At 38.4% G+C, this 21,042-nt stretch overlaps 1 protein-coding gene across 5 annotated transcripts in view; it reads right to left on the bottom strand.

Annotated features, from left to right (window-relative positions):
* Positions 1 to 4,411: 4,411 nt before the first annotated feature.
* LOC120437078 overlaps positions 4,412 to 21,042 on the bottom strand; it is a 91,022-nt gene continuing 74,391 nt past the window's right edge. For 3 of the 5 annotated variants that reach the window (XR_005610812.1, XR_005610814.1, XR_005610818.1), the window contains one exon: positions 19,967 to 20,060. Coding sequence is in view for 2 of the 5 variants with exons in the window: in XM_039607808.1 (XP_039463742.1) it covers positions 5,306 to 5,614; positions 19,968 to 20,060 (402 nt within the window). In the remaining 3 variants the exon portion in view is untranslated. Of the gene's footprint in view, positions 5,615 to 19,966; positions 20,061 to 21,042 lie in introns of those variants that run through there. The other 2 variants (XM_039607808.1, XM_039607811.1) reach the window with 2 other exon arrangements.

The following is a 21,042-nucleotide window of genomic DNA, read 5'->3' as shown; positions in this document are numbered from 1 at the left end:
TGAAATCGATTCATTAAAATCCTGAATCGATTTTTAAATATAAATTTATTTTGCCCGAAACGCCAGAATCTCAGGTGAAACCTCACAAAATTTCAACAACCACCAAACAGCTAAGACAGTAAATGAGAGCAGGTACACGGATTCTGCACAAGGACGTAAACACACAGCGCGACCTGCGAATCAGAATCAGTGAGATGTCGCCTTTCTCACCCGACGGGCGCTGCAGCTTTAAGCGTCTGCGCGCGACGGCAATCACTTTCTGGTACAACAACTGCACGGACACGGTCGGTGCCGAAAGCCGCTGATATTTCGGTGGGTAGCGCTTTGTGTTCACGTCATTTTTGCGCTGATTCTAAAGCTGTTAGTTTTATTTCTCTCCAAACAATATTTACCGAACCAGCAGCAAAAGAAGATCCAAACTACGCTTCACGTAAACATCGTCATGAATTCCCTCTGACGTTTACTGTTTTGCTTTACCCACGATAAAATCACACTTCATGCACAGCTCTCTCTCTCTCTCTTTACTGTTTTCTGCATTATTTGCTTGCTTGTTATGCGCAACTCTACTGTTGTTTACAGCGCTGTCGGCCGCTGTTTTTTTTTTTTTTCGTTTTACATACTTCCGAAAAGAAAACCTAATTTCTGCCGTTCAATACTGAACAAATGTAAACTTTTTAAAATTATGCGAAATGCAAAACACTTAGCCGTGTCTCTAATAAAACCGCTGTAACGTCAGAGGTAACGTTCATATGTTGATTAATGGTTTTCTTTCGTTTTTGATGTACTGCAGATACATATTTTTATAAAATCTCAGTCCAGGAAAACCACCTTCATGTTTTTCTGTTTTATCTTCAGCTACTTTGACACAAAGGAATCTGCTGTGACGCTCACACCTTTGATAGTCTTGCGTGTGTCAGCTTCCTTTTTATAGATACAAAAATATGTCAATGTACTGATCTGAATTATAATATTTCTGACTGTCAAAATTTCCCAGATTCAAATCGAATTGAATTGAATCGGGACCTTGTGAATCGGAAATGAATCGATTCTAGAAATCAGTGACGATACCCAGCCCTACTGCACACCTAGCTGTCAAAAGTTTGGCAGCATGAGTACTGTAAAGTTTTGTAGGGTCCTTGTTAAAAATTCCACAAGCACCACACCACATTTGTCATATACAGTTCCATTTTGTACAGGACATTTTTGAAATATATATATATATATGTATATATATATATATACACACACATATACTTAAATATACACATATATACACACACACACATATATACATAGTATATTGTAAAATTGTTAATATGTAAGAAAAATTGTGTATGTTTCTGTTCTGTTCTGTGTCCTGTTTGTTTGTATATGTATCTTTTGGCTGCTGTTACAACCAAATTTCCCTTGTGGGACAATTAAAGGATTATTCTATTCTATATATATATATATATATATATATATATATATATATATATATATATATATATATATATATATATATGTGTGTGTGTGTGTGTGTGTGTGTACCATAATAATCTGACAATACATATAATATTGGCCATTTTATATTTACATTACCACAGTGAGATGACTTTAGTGTCATGAACAACGTTGGCTAATTGTTATTTACTAGCTAATCTTGAAATGACTCTTCAGCACAGAAATGAAGCCCAACTATCATGTTTTACAGTCCCATGGTCTCAGCCTCAGATACTCAACTAATCAAGGAGATGTCATGACAAAAATGAAGGACCAACAGAATATTTTTTCTCCTTCATTTCTGTCACACAAAGCTAGGGGTGCAACGGATCACGGTTGATCCGAAATCCGAACCGATCCCACTCCACGGTTCGGTACGCACGTGATCCGAAGATTCGAAAAAGAAAAAAAAGTATGCGTATGGTGTGCGTCATCAGTGTGTCAAGCGGTAGTTATGGTCAGCGCTAGCGGTCCAAGTAGCGGAGCAGAGGAGTTTGCGGCATTTAAGCAGCCCTTTGCTGCCCAGTCCAACCGGGCTAAAGCTAAAAGCTAATGGGGTGTTTAGCTGCAGACGGGAGGCCGTCGTCTGTTGTGCAAAACAAGGTTTAAACTGTGATGAACGTGCTTGAGCCACGCTATGTTATCTCGTTATTGCGTCCACTTCAGTGACAAGATCGTTCCAAGCATGTATGAGCAGGAGAAGTTTAAAGTTATGGCTGAACTGTCCCAGGCATCTTCTGTTGCTCTAACTACAAATGGGTGGAGCTCCAGGGCAACGGAAAGCCACGTGACCGTGACCGCTCGTTATATCACAGCGGAGTGGTAGATACAAAGCCCTGCACTGCCCTATAGATTACATTAGATTGGATGAAACTTTATTTATTTCTCGGGTGGGTTCCTCCGGGAAATTCAGTTTCCAGTAGCACAGCACTGACAGAAGTTGCAGAATGTGAGCAGAAATATACCATATATACACATATAGTATACAAAAGGGATAAATAGAATAAATAGGAATAAGAATACAAGGGAACGGCACATTTCAAGTATTGCGAGTCTATTACACCGTTGGATATTAACAAAAACTATTGCACAGTGAAAAGGCACTACAGCTACTTGTTCCCCCCTCCTCTGTCCCCGTTTCCCCTCCAGCGAGGAGTTAAACAGTTTGTTGGCGTGTGGGACAAAGGACTTTTTAAGTCTGCTGGTCCTTGATTTTGGGAGAAGCAACCTGTCACTGAACAGACTCCTCTGGTTGTTTATGGCTGTGTGCAGAGGATGCCCAGCATGACCCATAATGTCCATATTGCACCTTAATTTGTTTTTATATAAGTGAGTGGAATGAGTCTTCAGTTGAGTGTTTTTTTTAATAGACAAAAAATACTTAAATAAGTAAACGGCAAGTAGAATTTTGTCTTTTTTTTCTATTTTTGCTGATCCGAAAATTGATCCGATCCGTGACTTTAAAACCGTGATCCGATCCGAACCGTGAGATTTTTGATCCGTTGCACCACTACACAAAGCTGTATGACACGTTTCTCGCAGTTAGTATCATGGTTGCTAGGCAACCTGAACAGCGCGACAAGGGCTAGACCGTCCCATTTCACACCCCTCTCACTTCCGCACTACCCGTATTCGTAGTACGCGTAGTGTGCGTACTTCAAGCGTGCATACCCTGAATTGGGACACAGCCTCAGATTACTTCATCCAGCTATACTAATCCTCAACAACAGGTGTGTTCGGAGAACCGGATTAGCGAGCTCAAAGTTAGCACGATGATTTGATCTTGGATGTGTCATTTGATCTTGGATGTAGTAAGCGAGGTATGAAGAACGGACCCCTGAGCAGTGAAATCTCTGAAAACATCTGAGCACTTTTGCAAACATGTTCTATGTTGACAACCTGACCAGACGTGAAGATTACGGCGCGACATTCGTGGCTAAAACACTGTTAAAAGTGTAGTTGGTGACAGAAAAACGGGGTATTTTAAAACTACACCACCACCATTGCTGCCTGTGATTTGAAATGCATTCTGGGACACCTGGCTGCCTCAAGTCTACAGAAGCAATCGATTATCTAGGATCGACCTGTTTTGACTTACTTTGCACGGCAACCAATCAAATGTTAGAGAAGCTGCATGGGCAGCGTTAACCCCGCCCCCTGAGTTTGATGGGTGAGGCTGACAGATAAAATTAATTCATGATGAGAGCCAGGCGGCAGGACTGCCAAAATGAAATAAATAAATATATCATTAAATAATTAAATGTGTCAATAATTAATTAATTACATGTGTCATAACTATTTATTTAATTAATTAATTCCAATTTTAATTAATTTTTGCCACATTTAATTAATTATTTAATGGTGTATTTAAGTAATTCATTATGGCAGTCCTGGCGTTGCATACACTCAAAAAAATAAAACAGATTTACTTAAAAAAGTTATGTCAAGTGGTTCCACACAACTGCTTTAAGTAACTTTTAAGAAATGTTGTTACTTAGTTTGAACTCAATACTGTTAAGTTAGATTTACGTAAGTGTATTGGCTAAATGTAACTTAATTGCAATGCTTAGCTGATACTTATCTTTGTTGCTTTAAGCCTACATAACTTGTTTAGGCAATATCTTTGTAATACTGTTACTTAGCTGGTACATAACTTTTCTGCTTTAGAAGGACATAACCTGGTTAGGTAGTATCTTTGTAAAACTGTTATGTAGCTGCTACATAACTTTGCTGCTTTTGAATTACATAAAATGTTAAGTAATTTCTATTCAATACAATTACATATAAATCATTTACACTGGTTACTTCCATACAAAATAGCAAAGTTTCTTAAAAGTTACTTAAAGCAGTTATGTGGAACCACTTGACATAACATTTTTAAGTAAATCTTAGGGAGATCTTTTAGGAAGAAATGAAGACAGCACCCAAATTATCAAACACAATCCTGCCTTTAATAAGCACATTCAGTGCATATAAAATACTTTTTTCCAAGCACAACAGCTTAACACAAAGTGCAATCAATGCAACTTGTTACAACTTTCAAGTGAATATTTTGTGCAGAAAATGTAGATCAGTATAAAGTGCTAACCAACTTGTCGTCAAACTAAAATGATTAAAAAAACGATCCAACAAAGTCCTGTCTTTACTAAGCACATTCAGTGCATATTAAATACTTGTTGACAGACCAAAAAGACCGTAGAGCCGTAGCTTAACACAAAGTGCAATCACTGCAGACAAATTTAACTAAATACTTTGTGCATTAAACAATATTTTACTTCAAAGATCAGTGAAGTGCTAACCAACTTGTCTTTCAACTGGTCCAGAAAGCATCCAAATTATCAAAAAAAATCCTACATTTTACAAGACGTTTCAGGAATTATTTTCAAACACTGATAAGCATGAAAGAGCAAACTAAACTCATTTAAAACAGTGAAAATTGGCTGTTTTGTTCAAAAACTGTACTGTAAAACAGTGCTACTCAGTTTTTCAAGTTATGGTTACATCCCAAGTTGCAGACAGCTGCCAAATGTCACATTCTTTGAAATATCAAATCACAGTGGCCTAACCGCTAAAACTTTTGAAAATGTCTGTCATTTTCTGTATGTTGTTGTCAAGTAGCAGTAGAAGAAGTGCAACACCAATTTTTTAAGTAACAGTATTTTGCTAAAATGCAAATGAACATTATTGTTCTCTAAAACTGGTGAATGTTCCCAAGAAACAGTACTGACAATGAAAAAAAAATTGTTTATGAACAACTTAACTATACCTGAACGTAAAGCATTCAAACTAAGTTAACCAATAAGGGCCTCCCGCTTCCTCCTCTTTACTCAAGGAGTTTGTTTCTGAGCACTTGAACTTTGTTTGATAGCTTCTTAGCATCAAGTCCCATCAGTACTTTCTGAAAAAACTCAAAAGTGTACCTGAGGTTGGATGGGTAGCTCATGTTTAAAGTGTAGAACAACAACACAACAGCAGTGGCAACATCAGGAAGACCTCTGAGCACAGCGACACCCTCAATTATGATACCAATGTCTTCTCCCGGGTCAAGGTCACGCTCTCCTTCTGGTTTGATGACGTAGATGCCAATGAGCGTCTTCTCCATTTCACTTTCGGCCTCATGGAAGTCCACATCCTAAATAAATAAATAAATAAATAAACATAATAATACAAATTGCAGGGTTTCTTATCAATTAAAGGGATATTCCACCCAAAGTGGAAATTTGTCTATTACCATATTGCCAAGAGTTAGATAAGTGAGAAAAAAGCATTTTGTAACCAGCACAGTACATTTCTGATCTTATACCCATTGTTCCTGGTGAGCTCAATAATCATGTCGACTGCAAATGAAAAGTAAAAAGTAACACGACGGATTTGCAGGAGGAGGCGATTTAGACTTGGGCCTACCTTACAGTTACGCCAAAGCACCCTGTAACCCGCCATGGCATAGCACTTGGATACAACAACAGTGGTTGAAAAAGCCTCTGGTTTCCATAAATAAACACATATTCGAATATCCATGCACCATGCAGCGGCGGCTTACAGTGTTGTATGTGGTAACTGTACTGCTCTCCTTGCGTGTGTGCATGCGTGCGTAGGTACACAATTCAGCAGCCAGCCAAACTCCATTCAAAAGAATACGGGAGTCAGGATAGAGCGTCCAAGCTCCAGGTGCTTTATTTTACATTGCACCGCCATACACCATTGAATCAGAGTGAAACCAAAACAAAACAAGAATACAACAGTAAGGTGATTAACAAACTGATATTACAAATTCCCTTATGTACTCTACAGCAAGTCAAGGCTAGCAACAAAAGACAAAGAAATATCCATGTAATAGGTCCTCCTATGTACACATGACATGAGATTAGCTTAGCAATATAATTATACACAAAGTTAGGCTTTAGAACACAAAACTACCAAAATGTTACTAAAATATGGCTCTATACTCTTAAGTCAACAAGTACTTACAGACGATGCTTTCGAAGGCATAAACAAGAAAGAGGATTGCAGCGGATAACTACAGGAACACTTCAGCACATGTGAACCTGCTTACCCCAACTAACATGGCTGACTTCCTGTTCTGGGTCAGAGTGCATGTCACATTAACAATAATTTACAAGGCCCAGTAGGGGGCACTGAATTCAAGGCAGAACAGTAACCATAATGTATTCCCAAGTCTAAATCTACTCCTCCAAAAGTTGCTTATTGTGTGGATGCCCTAAAGGGCTTCCACACTATTGAGTTCCTGTTTCTCTTTATTGTGTGGATGCTGGAAGCATCCACACTATTGAGATCCTGTTTCTCTTTAAACTTTATTCTTCAAGTTGCTCCCCCGTTTTTTGCCGTGTAACTACTCCCTCAGTTTTCAGCCGATTTTCTCCGTTCAAACTCTAAACTGTTCTGCTATTTCTGCTAATTCCGGCTATATCTTTTGGTGTTTATTACTATTATACTTTTTAAAATATTACACTTTTTGTGTCCCATTGAAATGAATGGAAAACTTCCACAATTCTGCTAAAACTTGCTTGGTTTTGAAACTTAACTGCTTCCTCATACTTTCACCTAGAAACTCCATTCAAACTTTAAAATGTTCTCAGATTATTGGGCTATTCCTGTGTGATTCAGCTTTTTCAGATCTTCTACCGTTTTAATTTTATACCTCTTTAAGTTTTCAGTTGCAAAATTGTGATTTTTCAGAAAATTCATGCGTTGCTATGCAATTAACTCAGAGTGAGTGCTGGTCTGTTCTGAATTTTCTCTTCATGTCCGAACAACTTGTTGCTACTCGCTCAATTTCCACTCAACCCCCACAAATTATACATCAAAACGTAGGTATTTTTGCTGGCTTTCAGACAATGTTACTGTCTTTATTGTGAGATTTACCGTTTTTTCGCAATTCACCTCGAAGTGACACATGGTCAGGTTACTTCCCATTCAAAGGCTATAGGGAGGTTTTGAAATTCAGAGCTGAAATTCTGTAACAGGAGGCATTTTAAAATCGCCATATCTCTTGAAGAAAGCAAAGTTAGGACATGAGGCTTGTGCCAATATATCTTCAGACACTGCTGACACTCACAGTGGAATCAGTTTTTACAATTATCTTACCGTTGAGCAATGAATTACGTTTGTTTGAGGGGTGGAAATCTGTCCTTCTCTCAGTTCTCACACTCTGGAAATGAAGCCGTTTCTTCTCTCGTCATATCTCCGCGACGGAGGTACAAAGAGCTATGAAAATCGCAGTCAAAATACACCAAAGTCCGCTGATTCACCCAGTACAAGAATTATTCTGCTAGCCCTCCTAGTTTTTGAGTTACACAACGTTTTGTAACTCCAAAAACCGCCGTTTTTCGCCTCTCACCGCGAGCTAATTCTGACTGCTCAAGTCTCTGTGTCTTAGACACCCGCCCCCTTTGTGACCAGACCTTATTTGGCTCAGAGGGTTGAGCCGCTGCTGTGGGACCCGGTGGCTGTGGGACCCGGTGGCAGAGGTTCGAGTCCTACCTGTGACAGTTTGCCAGGTGGCGCAATCAGTAATGACACGGCTCTGCGCCTCAAAGGTCGTGGGTTCAATCCCACCTTGCTTCAACATTTTTTTTTCATTACAAATTTAAACAATATCACAGACCTGTAATTTATATTGATCATTTATTACAATTCTGCAAAGTTTGATAATTTTAGCAGCTTTTCTAATATGGACCGAAATACATACAAGTACCCAGCCTAATGAAGCAGACAGAGGCAGTAGCTCTGATTGGTGAATTTGAGCAGAATCAGGTTGTTCTTTCATTTCATTTCTTTATTTATTTCACACATGGTTCATCGTGTTTCTTTTTCTACATACAGAACCTTCTGCCTCTTTTCAGCAGAAATTCTGCCTCTTTTCAGCAGAAATTCTGCTCATTCACCTCTTTTCAGCGCAACGTTCTGCTTCTTTGCCTCTTTTCTGCAGAAAGTCTGCTGATTCATCTCTTTTCTGCAAAATTTTCAGCCTTTTCACCTTTTGCAATGCTTTCATCTTTTTTAAATCATAGAGTTCTAATCAAAATATAGTATTTTTACCAAAGCATTGTATTTGTATCTATGGTACAGTATTTCTGCCAAATCATAGAATTACTGCAATTTCATAGTATTTTGAGGAATCCCTTTTGTTATAGTATTACTTCTAAGTCATAGTATTTCTGCTTTGTCATAGTATTTGTACTGAAACATAGTATTTCTGCCAAATCATAGTATTACTGCTATTTCATAGTATTTGAGTGAAATTACAGTGTTTCTGCAAAAACATTGTATTTCTGCTACTGTATTTCCGCTGTATTACGTAGTAGGAGGCTGACTGTTACTAAGTGCATCAGTGTACATAGGTCATCTCTTGTGTTGGAGTGCCCTCTTGTGGCGCCTTTTGGGTAGTGCCTTAGTAAACGTGAACACTGCAAAGTAGTGGTATCAGACTGGTTTGTAGTGGAGGAATTTGTTGCCAGTTTCTTTCATCTTTAATCCATATTCATGTTGTAATGTAGTAGTACCACAATATGGAAGTTTTGGCACAAATACTTTGATTTGGTATACTTAAGCTTCTTCACCCCTTTTCAGCAAAATTTCCATTTTTTTCACCCCTTTTCAGCACAAATTCCAGCTTTTTTGGCTGTTTTCATAAAAAAAAATCTTTTCAGCAGAAACTCTGCTGATTCATCTCTTTTCAGTGCAAGTATCTGCTTCTTTGCCTCTTTTCTGCAAAAATTCTGCTGATTCACCTCTTTTCTGCAAAATTTTCAGCCTTTTCACCTCTTATCAGCACAATTGTCAACGCTCCATGGCAGAAACAAGTACACAGCCTGATGAAGCAGACAGAGGCAGTACCTCTGATTGGTGAGATTGAGCAGAACCAGGTTGTTCTTTCATTTCATTTCTTAATTTATTTCACACATGGTTGAACAGTGTTTCTTTTTCTACATACAGAACCTTCTCCCTCTTTTCAGCAGAAATTCTGCTCATTCACCTCTTTTCAGCGCAACATTCTGCTTCTTTCCCTCTTTTCTGCAGAAATTCTGCTGAGTCACCTCTTTTCTGCAAAATTTTCAGCTTTTTCACCTCTTATCAGCACAATTCCCAGCAGCTTCTGCTAATTTCAGCAGAATTGTCAGTCTGTCCACCCCTTCTCAGTGGCAATGAGTTTGGCTCAGTGAGATGAGTAGCTGCCTTTAGCCCAAGAGGGCCAGGTTCCAATCCTGCTCATGGCAAAAAAAAAATTTTTCACCACCATACAACTTTTTGAAACTTTTCATCTTTTTCAGCTTTTCAGCAGACAGCTTCAGCGATAAGGCATCCACACAGCATTTTCGCAGGAAATGCAAATTGTGTGGATGCCCTAAAGGGCTTCCACACTATTGAGTTCCTGTTTCTCTTTATTGTGTGGATGCCCTAAAAGGGCTTCCACACTATTGTTTTCCTGTTTCTCTTTATTGTGTGGATGCCTGAGGCATCCACATTATTGAGTTCCTGTTTCTCTTTATTCTTTATTCCACTATTTACTAGTTGCTTCCGTACGTTTTTTGGCACTTAACTACTCCCACAGTTTTTATCCGATTTTCACCATTCAAACTTTAAGAAATTCTGCTCTTTCTGCTCTTTCCGGCAATGACTTTTGGTGCTCATAACTTCTATACTTTTTGAGATATTGAATTTTTTTTGCAATATTTTTTGCCCATTTCTGCCATATTATCAGTGGCCTCACTGATTTTCCTTGCCGGGTTGACCTGTGTTTTAGCTCAGTGAGATGAGCGTCCGTTCTCAGACTGGGAGGCCCGGGTTCAAATCCCGCTTATGGCAACATTTCTTTCAGTTAACAGTTAAACTTTTTTTTACTCTTTTCAACACAAATTTCAGCTTTATAACCCGTTTTCAGCAGAATCTTCAGTTTTTTCACCACTTTTCAGCACAAATCCCAGCTTTTTCAGCTATTTTCAGCAAAAACATCTTTTCAGCAGAATTCTGAAAAGTTCTGCAGAACTCTTTTCAGCAGAAATTCTACTGATTGAACTCTTTTCAGCAGAATTTTCACCTCTTTTCAGCCGAAATTCTGCTTATTCACCTCTTCTGCAAAATTTTCAGCCTTTTCACCTCTTATTAGCACAAATCTCAGCTGTTTTCAGAAAAAACTCTTTTGAGCAGAAATTCTGCTGATTCATCTCTTCTGCAAAATTTTCAGCCTTTTCACCTCTTATTAGCACAGATCTCAGCTGTTTTCAGAAAAAACTCTTTTGAGCAGAAATTCTGCTGATTCATCTCTGTTCTGCAAAATTTTCAGCCTTTTCACCTCTTATCAGCACAATTCTCAGCAGCTTCTGCTAATTACAGCAAAATTGTCCGTCTCTCCACCTCTTCTTTGTGAGAATGACTTTGGCTCAGTGAGATGAGTAGCTGCCTTGAGCCCAAGAGGGCCAGGTTCGAATCCTGCACAGGGCAACATTTTTTTTTTTCACCACCATACAACTTTTTGGAACTTTTCATCTTTTTCAGCTTTTCAGCAGACAGCTTCAGCGTTAAGGCATCCACACAGCATTTTCGCAGGAAATGCAAATTTTTCTAGTTGTGTGGATGCTTTTTGCATCCACACTATTGAGTTCCTGTTTCTCTTTATTGTGTGGATGCTTTTTGCATCCACACTATTGAGTTCCTGTTTCTCTTTATTCTTTATACTTTATTGTGTGGTGAGTTCCTGTTTCTCTTTATTCTTTATTCCACTATTTACTAGTTGCTTCCGTACGTTTTTTGGCACTTAACTACTCCCACAGTTTTTATCCAATTTTCACCATTCAAATCTTAAAAAATTCTGCTCTTTCTGCTCTTTCCGGCTATGACTTTTGGTGCTCATAACTTCTATACTTTTTGAGATATTGAATTTTTTTTGCAATATTTTTTGCCCATTTCTGCCATATTATAGATGGCCTCACTGATTTTCCTTGCCGGGTTGACCTGTGTTTTAGCTCAGTGAGATGAGCATCCGTTCTCAGACTGGGAGGCCCGGGTTCAAATCCCGCTTATGGCAAAATTTCTTTCAGTTAACAGTTCAACTTTTTTAACTCAATTTCAGCTTTTTCACTCCTTTTAAGCAAAATTTTCAGTTTTTTCACCACTTTTCAGCACAAATCCTAGCTTTTTCAGCTATTTTCAGCAAAAACATCTTTTCAGCAGAATTCTGAAAAGAGTTCTGCAGACCTCTTTTCAGCAGAATTTTCACCTCTTTTCAGCCCAAATTCTGCTTATTCACCTCTTCTGCAAAATTTTCACCCTTTTCACCTCTTATTAGCACAAATCTCAGCTGTGTTCAGGAAAAACTCTTTTCAGCCCAAATTCTGCTGATTCATCTCTTTTCTGCAAAATTTTCAGCCTTTCCCCTCTTATCAGCACAATTCTCAGCAGCTTCTGCTAATTTCAACAGAATTGTCAGTCTGTCCACCTCTTCTTTGTGAGAATGAGTTTGGGTCAGTGAGGAGAGTTGCTGCCTTGAGCTCAGAAGGGCCAGGTTCGATTCCTACTCAGGACGACATTTTTTTTTTCACCACCATACAACTTTTTGCAACTTTTCATCTTTTTCAGCTTTTCAGCAGACAGCTTCAGCGTTAAGGCATCCACACAGCATTTTCGCAGGAAATGCAAATTTTCTAGTTATTCTAGTTGCCAATTTTTGTACTTTTTTTAGCACTTAACTACTTCCACAATTTTCAGCCGATTTTCACCGTTCAAATTTTAAACTATTCTGCTATTTCTGCTAATTCCGGCTATGACTTTTGGTATTTTTTGCTATTATACTTTTTAAAATATTAAGCTTTTTATGCTTTTTTTTGTCCCATTGAAATGAATGGGAAACTTCCAAAATTCTGCTAAAACTTGCCTGTTTTTGAAACTTAACTACTTTCTCATACTTTCACTTAGAACAACCATTCAAACTTTAAAATGTTCACAAATTATTGGGCTATTCATGTATGATTCAGCTTCTTTATATCTGTTACCGTTTTCATCTTATCCCTTTTTAGGTTTTCAGTTTCAAAATTGTGATTTTTCACAAAATACATGCGTTGTCATGGTTGCTATGCACTTGGCTTTCAGTGAGCCACTGTAAGTTTTGCAGTCTTCTCTTCATGTCCGAACAACTTCTTGCTACGTGCTCAATTTCCACTTAACCCACACAAATTATACATCAAAACGTAGGTATTTTTGCTGGCTTTCAGAGAATGTCACTGTCATTATTGTGGGATTTATAGAATTTTGCCAAATCTCCTCCGAGCAACACAAAGTGTCAAAAATCCCCATAGAAAGTCAATGGAGAGTTTGTTCAAAATCGCCGCTTGATTTCTGTCATGAGAGGCATATTCGAATCGTCATATCTCCTTAACGAAGCGAAGTTAAGACATGAGGCTTGTCCCCGTATATCTTCAGACACTCCTGATGCTCACAATTCAAGAATTTGTTTCTTACCTATTACCATTCTGAAATGAGTTCGACTTTTTTGAGGGTAGGAAATTCGTCCTTCACTCAGATTTCTTCAGATTTCAAACTCTGGAAATGAGGCACTTTTTTCTCTCGTCATATCTTTTTGTTGGATTTCCACAGAGACCTGAAATTTTCCATGACTGTTCACCAAAGCCTGCTGTCTCTTACGGTGAAAGAATGATATCGATACTCCAAATAGATTTAGAGTTACAAAGCTTTGTTCGAGGGCAAGTCAGGGCAGTTTTCTCTTCGCCTCTACTCAGTTATGGTGCATTACAAGCCAAATATCTTTAATAATTCATATTTTAATGATAAATTGTCAACACTTGAAGATTCCCCCATCTCTTCTGAACAAAATGGTGTAAGAATGACTGTTCTAGCCCCTACGGTTAGGAAATTATGGCCATTTGTTTGAGGGGAGTCCTGACTATGAGAAATAGACTGCAGAAATCCTGTCTCTCTGCTGCGTGTGTGTGAAAACAGGTGCACCTGTTTTGGCGGGAAAAAGCACAGAGCCTCTCTGATTGGTGGATTCAAATTTAGCAGCTCCCAGGCTGCTTGACTGACCTAGAAACTTGGTTTTCTCTTCCTGTGTGTGTGTGTGTGTGTGTGTGTGTGTGTGTGTGTGACACAGAGAGAGAGAGAGGGGCTTTTTATGGGAGCATCTTATTGTATGATTTAAATTCAATATATTTAGACTGGTTGACTGAATTTGATCCTGTGTGTGTCTCTCTGTGCTTGTGTGTTTCTATACTTGTCCATCTTTGTAATTGTGTGACTGTTATACTTTCTTTACAGATTTTTTTTCATTTAGCAATTACATTTGAGAGACCCTTAGCATGTTCAGCATTTGTTCAGCTGTCCATTTTGCTTCTCCAATTTTTGTATTTAACTTATTACTATTGTGCTAAGTCATAGCATTGCTTCTACTTTTCAGCATTTGTGCTAAATACAGCATTCCTGCTAAATCATATTATTTCTGCTATTTTATGAGATTTGTGCTAAATACAGCATTTCTGCTAAATCATACTTTTTCTGCTATTTTATGCGATTTGTGCTAAATACAGCATATCTGCTAAATCATACTATTTCTGCTAGTTTATGAGATTTGTGCTAAATACAGCATTTCTGCTAAATCATACTATTTCTGCTATTTTATGAGATTTGTGCTAAATACAGCATTTCTGCTAAATCATACTATTTCTGCTATTTTACAAGATTTGTGTTAAATACAGCATTTCTGCTAAATCATATTATTTCTGCTTTTTTATGAGATTTGTGCTAAATACACTATTTCTGCTAAATCATACCATTTCTGCTATTTTATGAGATTTGTGATAAATACAGCATTTCTGCTAAATCATATTTTTTCTGCTTTTTTATATGATTTGTGCTAAATACAGCATTTCTGCTAAATCATAGGGCACCTGTAACCGGAAGGTCGCTGGTTCGATCCCCGGCCTCTCTGTCCTGGTCGTTGTTGCCTTGGGCAAAACACTTTACCCTACCGCCTACTGGTGTTGGCCAGAGGGGCCGATGGCGCGATATGGCAGCCTCGCTTCTGTCAGTCTGCCCCAGGGCAGCTGTGGCTACAACCGTAACTTGCCTCCACCAGTGTATGAATGTGAGCGTGAATGAATAATGTCATTGTAAAGCGCTTTGGGTGCCTTGAAAAGCACTATATAAATCCAATGCATTATTATTATTATTATTAATTATTCATATTTTTTTAAAAAAGGAAAACACTTGACGATTCCCCCATCTCTTCTGAACAAAAAAATGTTAGACCTGAGACCTGAAAATTTCCTGACTGTTCACCAAAGCCTGCTGTGTCTTATGGTGAAAGAATGATATAGAGACTCCAAATAGATTTAGAGTTAGAAAGCGTTGTTTGAGGGTGAGTCAAGGCAGTTTTCGCTTCGCCTCTACTCAGTTATGGTGCATTACAAGTCAAATATCTTCAATAATTCATATTTTAATGATAAATTGTCAACACTGTAAGATTCCCCCATCTCTTCTGAACAAAACGGTGTAAGAATGACTGTTCTAGCCCCTACGGTTAGGAAATTATGGCCATTTGTTTGAGGGGAGTCCTGACTATGAGAAATAGACTGCAGAAATCCTGTCTCTGTGCTGCGTGTGTGTAAAAAGAGGTGCACCTGTTTTGGCGGGAAAAAGCACACAGCCTCTCTGATTGGTGGATTCAAATTTAGCAGCTCCCAGGCTGATTGACTGACCTAGAAACTTGATTTTCTCTCCCTGTGTGTGTGTGTGTGTGTGTGTGTGTGTGTGTGTGTGTGTGTGTGACACACAGAGAGAGAGAGAGAGCCTTTTTATGGGAGCATCTTATTGTATGATTTAAATTCAACATATTTAGACTGGTTGGCTGAATTTGATCCTGTGTGTGTCTCTCTGTGCTTGTGTGTTTCTATATTTGTCCATCTTTGTGATTGTGTGAGTGTTATACTTCGCATGGACCCTTAGCATGTTCAGCATTTGTTCAGCTGTCCATTTTGCTTTTCTAATTTTTCTATTTAAGGTATTACTAATGTGCTAAGTCATAGCATTGCTGCTGCTTTTCAGCATTTGTGCTAAATACAGCATTTCTGCTAAATCATACTATTTCTGCTTTTTTATAAGATTTCTGCTAAATACAGCATTTCTGCTAAATCATACTTTTTCTGCTATTTTATGAGATTTGTGCTAAATACAGCTTTTTTGCTAAATCATACTATTTCTCCTTTTTTATGAGATTTGTGCTAAATACAGCATTTGTGCTAAATCATACTATTTCTGCTATTTTATAGGATTTGTACTTAATATAATATTTCTGCTTAATTATAGTATTTCTGCCATTTTATAGTATTTGTGCTAAAACATAGTATTTCTACTAAATGCAGTATTTCTGGGCAATCATTGTATTTCTATATATTTCTGCCAGGTCCCCAGGGAGTCAGTCCTGTGTAAGGACTGTAATATTCAAACTTACCTATCAGGACCTGGACGGCTTCCCAGCCAGCCAATCATATCTGAGCCCTGGCACATTCAAATTTGCATATTGGGGCCTTCATGGCTTCTAAGACAACCAATCATATCTGAGCCCTGGCACATTCAAATTTGCATATTGGGGCATTCATGGCTTCTAAGCCAACCAATCATCTATGTCATATATCTTTAATATTTCATATTTGTATTTTAAATGGTCAACATTTCAAGATTCCCCTATGTCTTCTGAACAAAACGGTCTAAGAATGACTGTTTTAGCCCCTACGGTTAGGAATTTATGGCTGTTTGTTTGAGGGGAGTCCTGACTATGAGAAATAAACTGCAAAAACCCTTTCTCTCTCTGTGCTGCATGTGTAAAAGCCTGCACTTGGTGCACCAGTTTTGGCGGAAAAAAGCACACAGCCTCTCTGATTGGTGGATTCAAATTGAGAAGCTCACAGCTGTTTGACTGACCTAGAAACACACTGTTCACTTGCTGCTACTGTGTGTGTGTGTGTGTGTGTGTGTGTGTGTGTGTGTGTGTGTGTGTGTGTCAAAGAGAGAGAGATAGAGAGGGCGAGAGAGAATTTCTATTGAAGCATCTTATTGTATGATTTTAATTTAATATATTTAGACTTGTTGACTGAATTTGATCCTGTGTGTCTCTCTGTGCATGTGTGTTTCCATATGTGTACATATTTGTGATTGTGTGACTGTTATACTTTTTTTGCTGATTATTTTTCGTTTCACAATTACATTTGAGTGACCCTTAGCATGTTCAGCATTTGTTCAGCTGTCCATTTTGCTTTTCCAATTTTTCTATTTAAGTTATTACTATTGTGCTAAGTCATAGGATTTCTGCTGCTTTTCAGTATTTGTGCAAAATACAGCATTTCTGCTAAATCATACTATTTCCGCTATTTTATAGGATTTCTACTTAATATAATATTTCTGCTTAATTATAGTATTTCTCTCATTTTTCATATTTCTGCTAAGTTCTGCTATGCTATTTTATTTCTGCCAAGTATTATGTTTCCTCTAAGATATTAGAGTTCTGCTAAGTTACTAGATTTTAGCAAAGTTCCTTTGCTTCTGCAAAGTTTTTACAATTTCTGCAACTTTTCAGCTAGTTTCAGCAGACAGCTTCAGCGTTCCAGCATCCACACTGCATTTTCGCAGGAAATGCACATTTTTCTAGTTGTGTGGATGCCCTAAAGGGCTTCCACACTATTGAGTTCCTGTTTCTCTTTATTGTGTGGATGCCCTAAAGGGCTTCCACACTATTGAGTTCCTGTTTCTCTTTATTCTTTATTCCACTATATTCCAGTTGCTTCCGTACACTTTTTGGCACTTAACTACTCCCTCAGTTTTCAGCCGATTTTCTCCGTTCAAATTCTATACTGTTCTGCTCTTTCTGCTAATGCCGGCTATATCTTTTGGTGTTTATTACTATTATACTTTTTAAAATATTACACTTTTTTCCTTTAATTTGTCCCATTGAAATGAATGGAAAACCTCCACAATTCTGCTAAAACTTGCTTGGTTTTGAAACTTAACTGCTTCCTCATACTTTCACCTAGAAACTCCATTCAAATTTTAAAATGTTCTCAGATTATTGGACTATTCCTGTGTGATTCAGCTTTTTCAGACCTTCTACCATTTTAATTTCATACCTCTTTAAGATTTCAGTTCCAAAATTGTGATTTTTCAGAAAATACATGTGTTGCTATGGTTGCTATGCAATTAACTCAGAGTGTGTGCTGGTCTGTTCTGAATTTTCTCTTCATGTCTGAACAACTTCTTGCTACTCGCTCAATTTCCACTCAACCTCCACAAATTATACATCAAAACGTAGGTATTTTTGCTGGCTTTCAGACAATGTTACTATCTTTATTGTGAGATTTACCGTTTTTTCGTAATTTGCCTCGAAGTGACACATAGTCTGGTTACTTCCCATTCAAAGTCTACAGGGAGGTTTTGAAATTCAGAGCTGAAATTCTGTAACAGGAGGCATTTTTAGATCGCCATATCTCCTTAACAAAGCAAAGTTAGGACATGAGGCTTGTGCCAATATATCTTCAGACACTGCTGACACTCACAGTGGAAGCAGTTTTTACATTCATCTTACCGTTGAGCCATAAATTACGTTTGTTTGAGGGGTGGAAATCTGTCCTCCTCTCAGTTCTCACACTCTGAAAATGAAGCCGTTTCTTCTCTCGTCATATCTCCGCGACGGAGGTACAAAGAGCTATGAAAATCGCAGTCAAAATACACCAAAGTCCGCTGATTCACCCAGTACAAGAATTATTCTGCTAGCCCTCCTAGTTTTTGAGTTACACGACGTTTTGTAACTCCAAAAAACGGCGCTTTTCGCCTCTCACCGCGATCTATTTCTGATTGCTGTTTTACTTGTTTTTCAGCCGCCCGCCCCCTTGCCAGGTGGCGCAATCAGTAATGACTCGGCTCTGCACCTCAAAGGTCGTGGGTTCAATCCCACCTTGCTTCAACATTTTTTTTTTCATTACAAATTTAAACACTATCACAGACCTGTAATTTATATTGATCATTTATTACAATTCTGCAAAGTTTTATCATTTTAGCAGCTTTTCTAATATGGACCGAAATACATACAAGTACCCAGCCTAATGAAGCAGACAGAGGCAGTAGCTCTGATTGGTGAATTTGAGCAGAATCAGGTTGTTCTTTCATTCCATTTCTTTATTTATTTCACACATGGTTCATCGTGCTTCTTTTTCTACATACAGAACCTTCTGCCTCTTTTCAGCAGAAATTCTACCTCTTTTCAGCAGAAATTCTGCTCATTCACCTCTTTTCAGCGCAACGTTCTGCTTCTTTGCCACTTTTCAGCAGAAATTCTGCTCATTCACCTCTTTTCAGCGTAACGTTCTGCTTCTTTGCCTCTTTTCTGCAGAAATTCTGCTGATTCATCTCTTTTCTGCAAAATTTTCAGCCTTTTCACCTCTTATCAGCACAATAAATTTGTAGAAATATATACAAGTACACAGCCTGATGAAGCAGACAGAAGCAGTACCTCTGATTGGTGAATTTGAGCAGAACCAGGTTGTTCTGCCTCTTTTCAGCAGAAATTGTGCTGATTCACCTCTTTTCAACGCAATGTTCTGCTTCTTTGCATCTTTTCTGCAGAAATTCTGCTTATTTACCTCTTTTCTGCGAAATTTTCTGCACTTTTATGTGTTATCAGGACAATCCTCAGCAGCTTCTGCTCATTCCACCATAATTGTCAGTCTCTCCATCTCTTCCTCTGTCAGAGTGAGTTTGGCACAGTGAGTGTGGTTGCTGCCTTGAACCCAGGAGGGCCAGGTTCAAATCCTGCTTAGGACAACATTTTTTTTCACAACCATACAACTTTTGCTACTTTTCATCTTTTTCAGCTTTTCAGCAGACAGCTTCAGCGTAAAGGCATCCACACAGCATTTTCGCAGGAAATGCAATTTTTTCTAGTTACTTTTCATTTAAAGTCGACATGATTATTGAGCTCACCAGGAATAATTCGTACCATTAAAGAGTCATTTGCAACCAAAATGCTTATAGTTCCCATTCACTCCATTTTTTAAATGCTAGGCAAAAGCAAATAGACTGCTGCCGGATCAGGAGCATTATTGCACTGGTTACAAAATTATTTTTTCTCACTTATCTTACTCTGGGTAATATGGTAATAGACCAATTTTCACTTTGGGGTTGAATATCCCTTTAAGCTGCAAAACAGTAGACAGCTCAGAGCGAGATGAGAGGTGTTGGTCCATCATCTAGATTACACGGCAGAACAACAAAGCAGAAAGACAGTACACTCAGCCCACATTACACCCCAACTGTAATGGCAAGGGTCACTCCCGCATAAGCTTGTGCTTTTATATCTCCAATAATGTTCTAATTTTAACTTTTTGTTATAATCTAGTGAATGTGTGTGAGGAAAAATTACCGTCAGTTAAATTTTTATTACTGGAAATTGTTTCTATTTGATTACTTGCCTGATATTCTTTGATCAAGCTGTTCGGATCTTCATTGAGGTAGACTGCAAGTCCTTTTAGCGTACACACTCTTCTCATTGCAACTGCGTCGTTCTGTAAAACATAAAATCAAATTTGACTTAGCTAAACTTTAAAGACATTTTCAGTTAACTTCAGCAAAATAAATGTATATAATGCTTTGAGAAAAAAAAGTCCATGACACACTACAGAAGAACAACAAAATTTAAAATAAAAAAAATTAAGGAAAGAAGGAACATTATCATTTGAAAAAATGTGACGAGCAAAAAAAAGGTAACCACAGGATCCCAAAAAAAACAGAAACCCGACCAAAAACAGCAGCATGAAGAATCCAGTGAGGAAGAGGATGAACAAGAGGCCACACCAAAGCCAGCCTGAACAGAGGATTTTTTTTAAAGTAAACCACTGAGTCCACTGATCTAAGGCTTAGGAGGAGAGTTCCAGAGTTTGGGGACCACAGCAGCAATGATCTGGCAAAACCTCCTGTTCAAGTCCTTCAAACACACCCACGTCACCCCGCTTCTCTTCCAGCGTCACTGGCTGCTGGTTAACTTCAAGGTTCATTTCAAGATCCTGGTTCTGGTCCTTAGGGCCTTACATGGACAAGCACCATCATACAATGGAGATCTTCTCAATCCCAACACCCCCAGCAGGTCCCTGAGGTCCAGTGATCAAAGCCTGGTAGTGCAAGGACAAATGAAAAAACAGTTGTAGTACTAAACCAGGGTTTCCCATAACCCTGGTCCTCAGGGCCCACTGTTCTGCATGTTTTCCATGTCTCTGCTTGAGTTTGGGTCACTGAACTCGTGTGTTGCACAGTGTGTCACGTCTCTAGAGTCCTAAGAGTGTGGCATGGGCAGCCGTGTGCGACGGCTGAAAAAATGCACGGTGTGATCCCGGCACAAAACAACCAACAGCAGAGGACATCCAGGACCACAATCTGAATATTACAGACAACACCAACAAGTACCAGATTCAAAACTGTTTGTAAGGTAAAGCATGTTGGTGCAACAGCTTTACTTTGAGCTGATTTTATAAGACAGACCATCGCATCATT

Source organism: Oreochromis aureus, linkage group 3, assembly GCF_013358895.1.
Source record: "Oreochromis aureus strain Israel breed Guangdong linkage group 3, ZZ_aureus, whole genome shotgun sequence".
Taxonomy (NCBI): Eukaryota; Metazoa; Chordata; class Actinopteri; order Cichliformes; family Cichlidae; genus Oreochromis; species Oreochromis aureus.
This window is presented reverse-complemented; position numbering and strand designations above follow the sequence as displayed.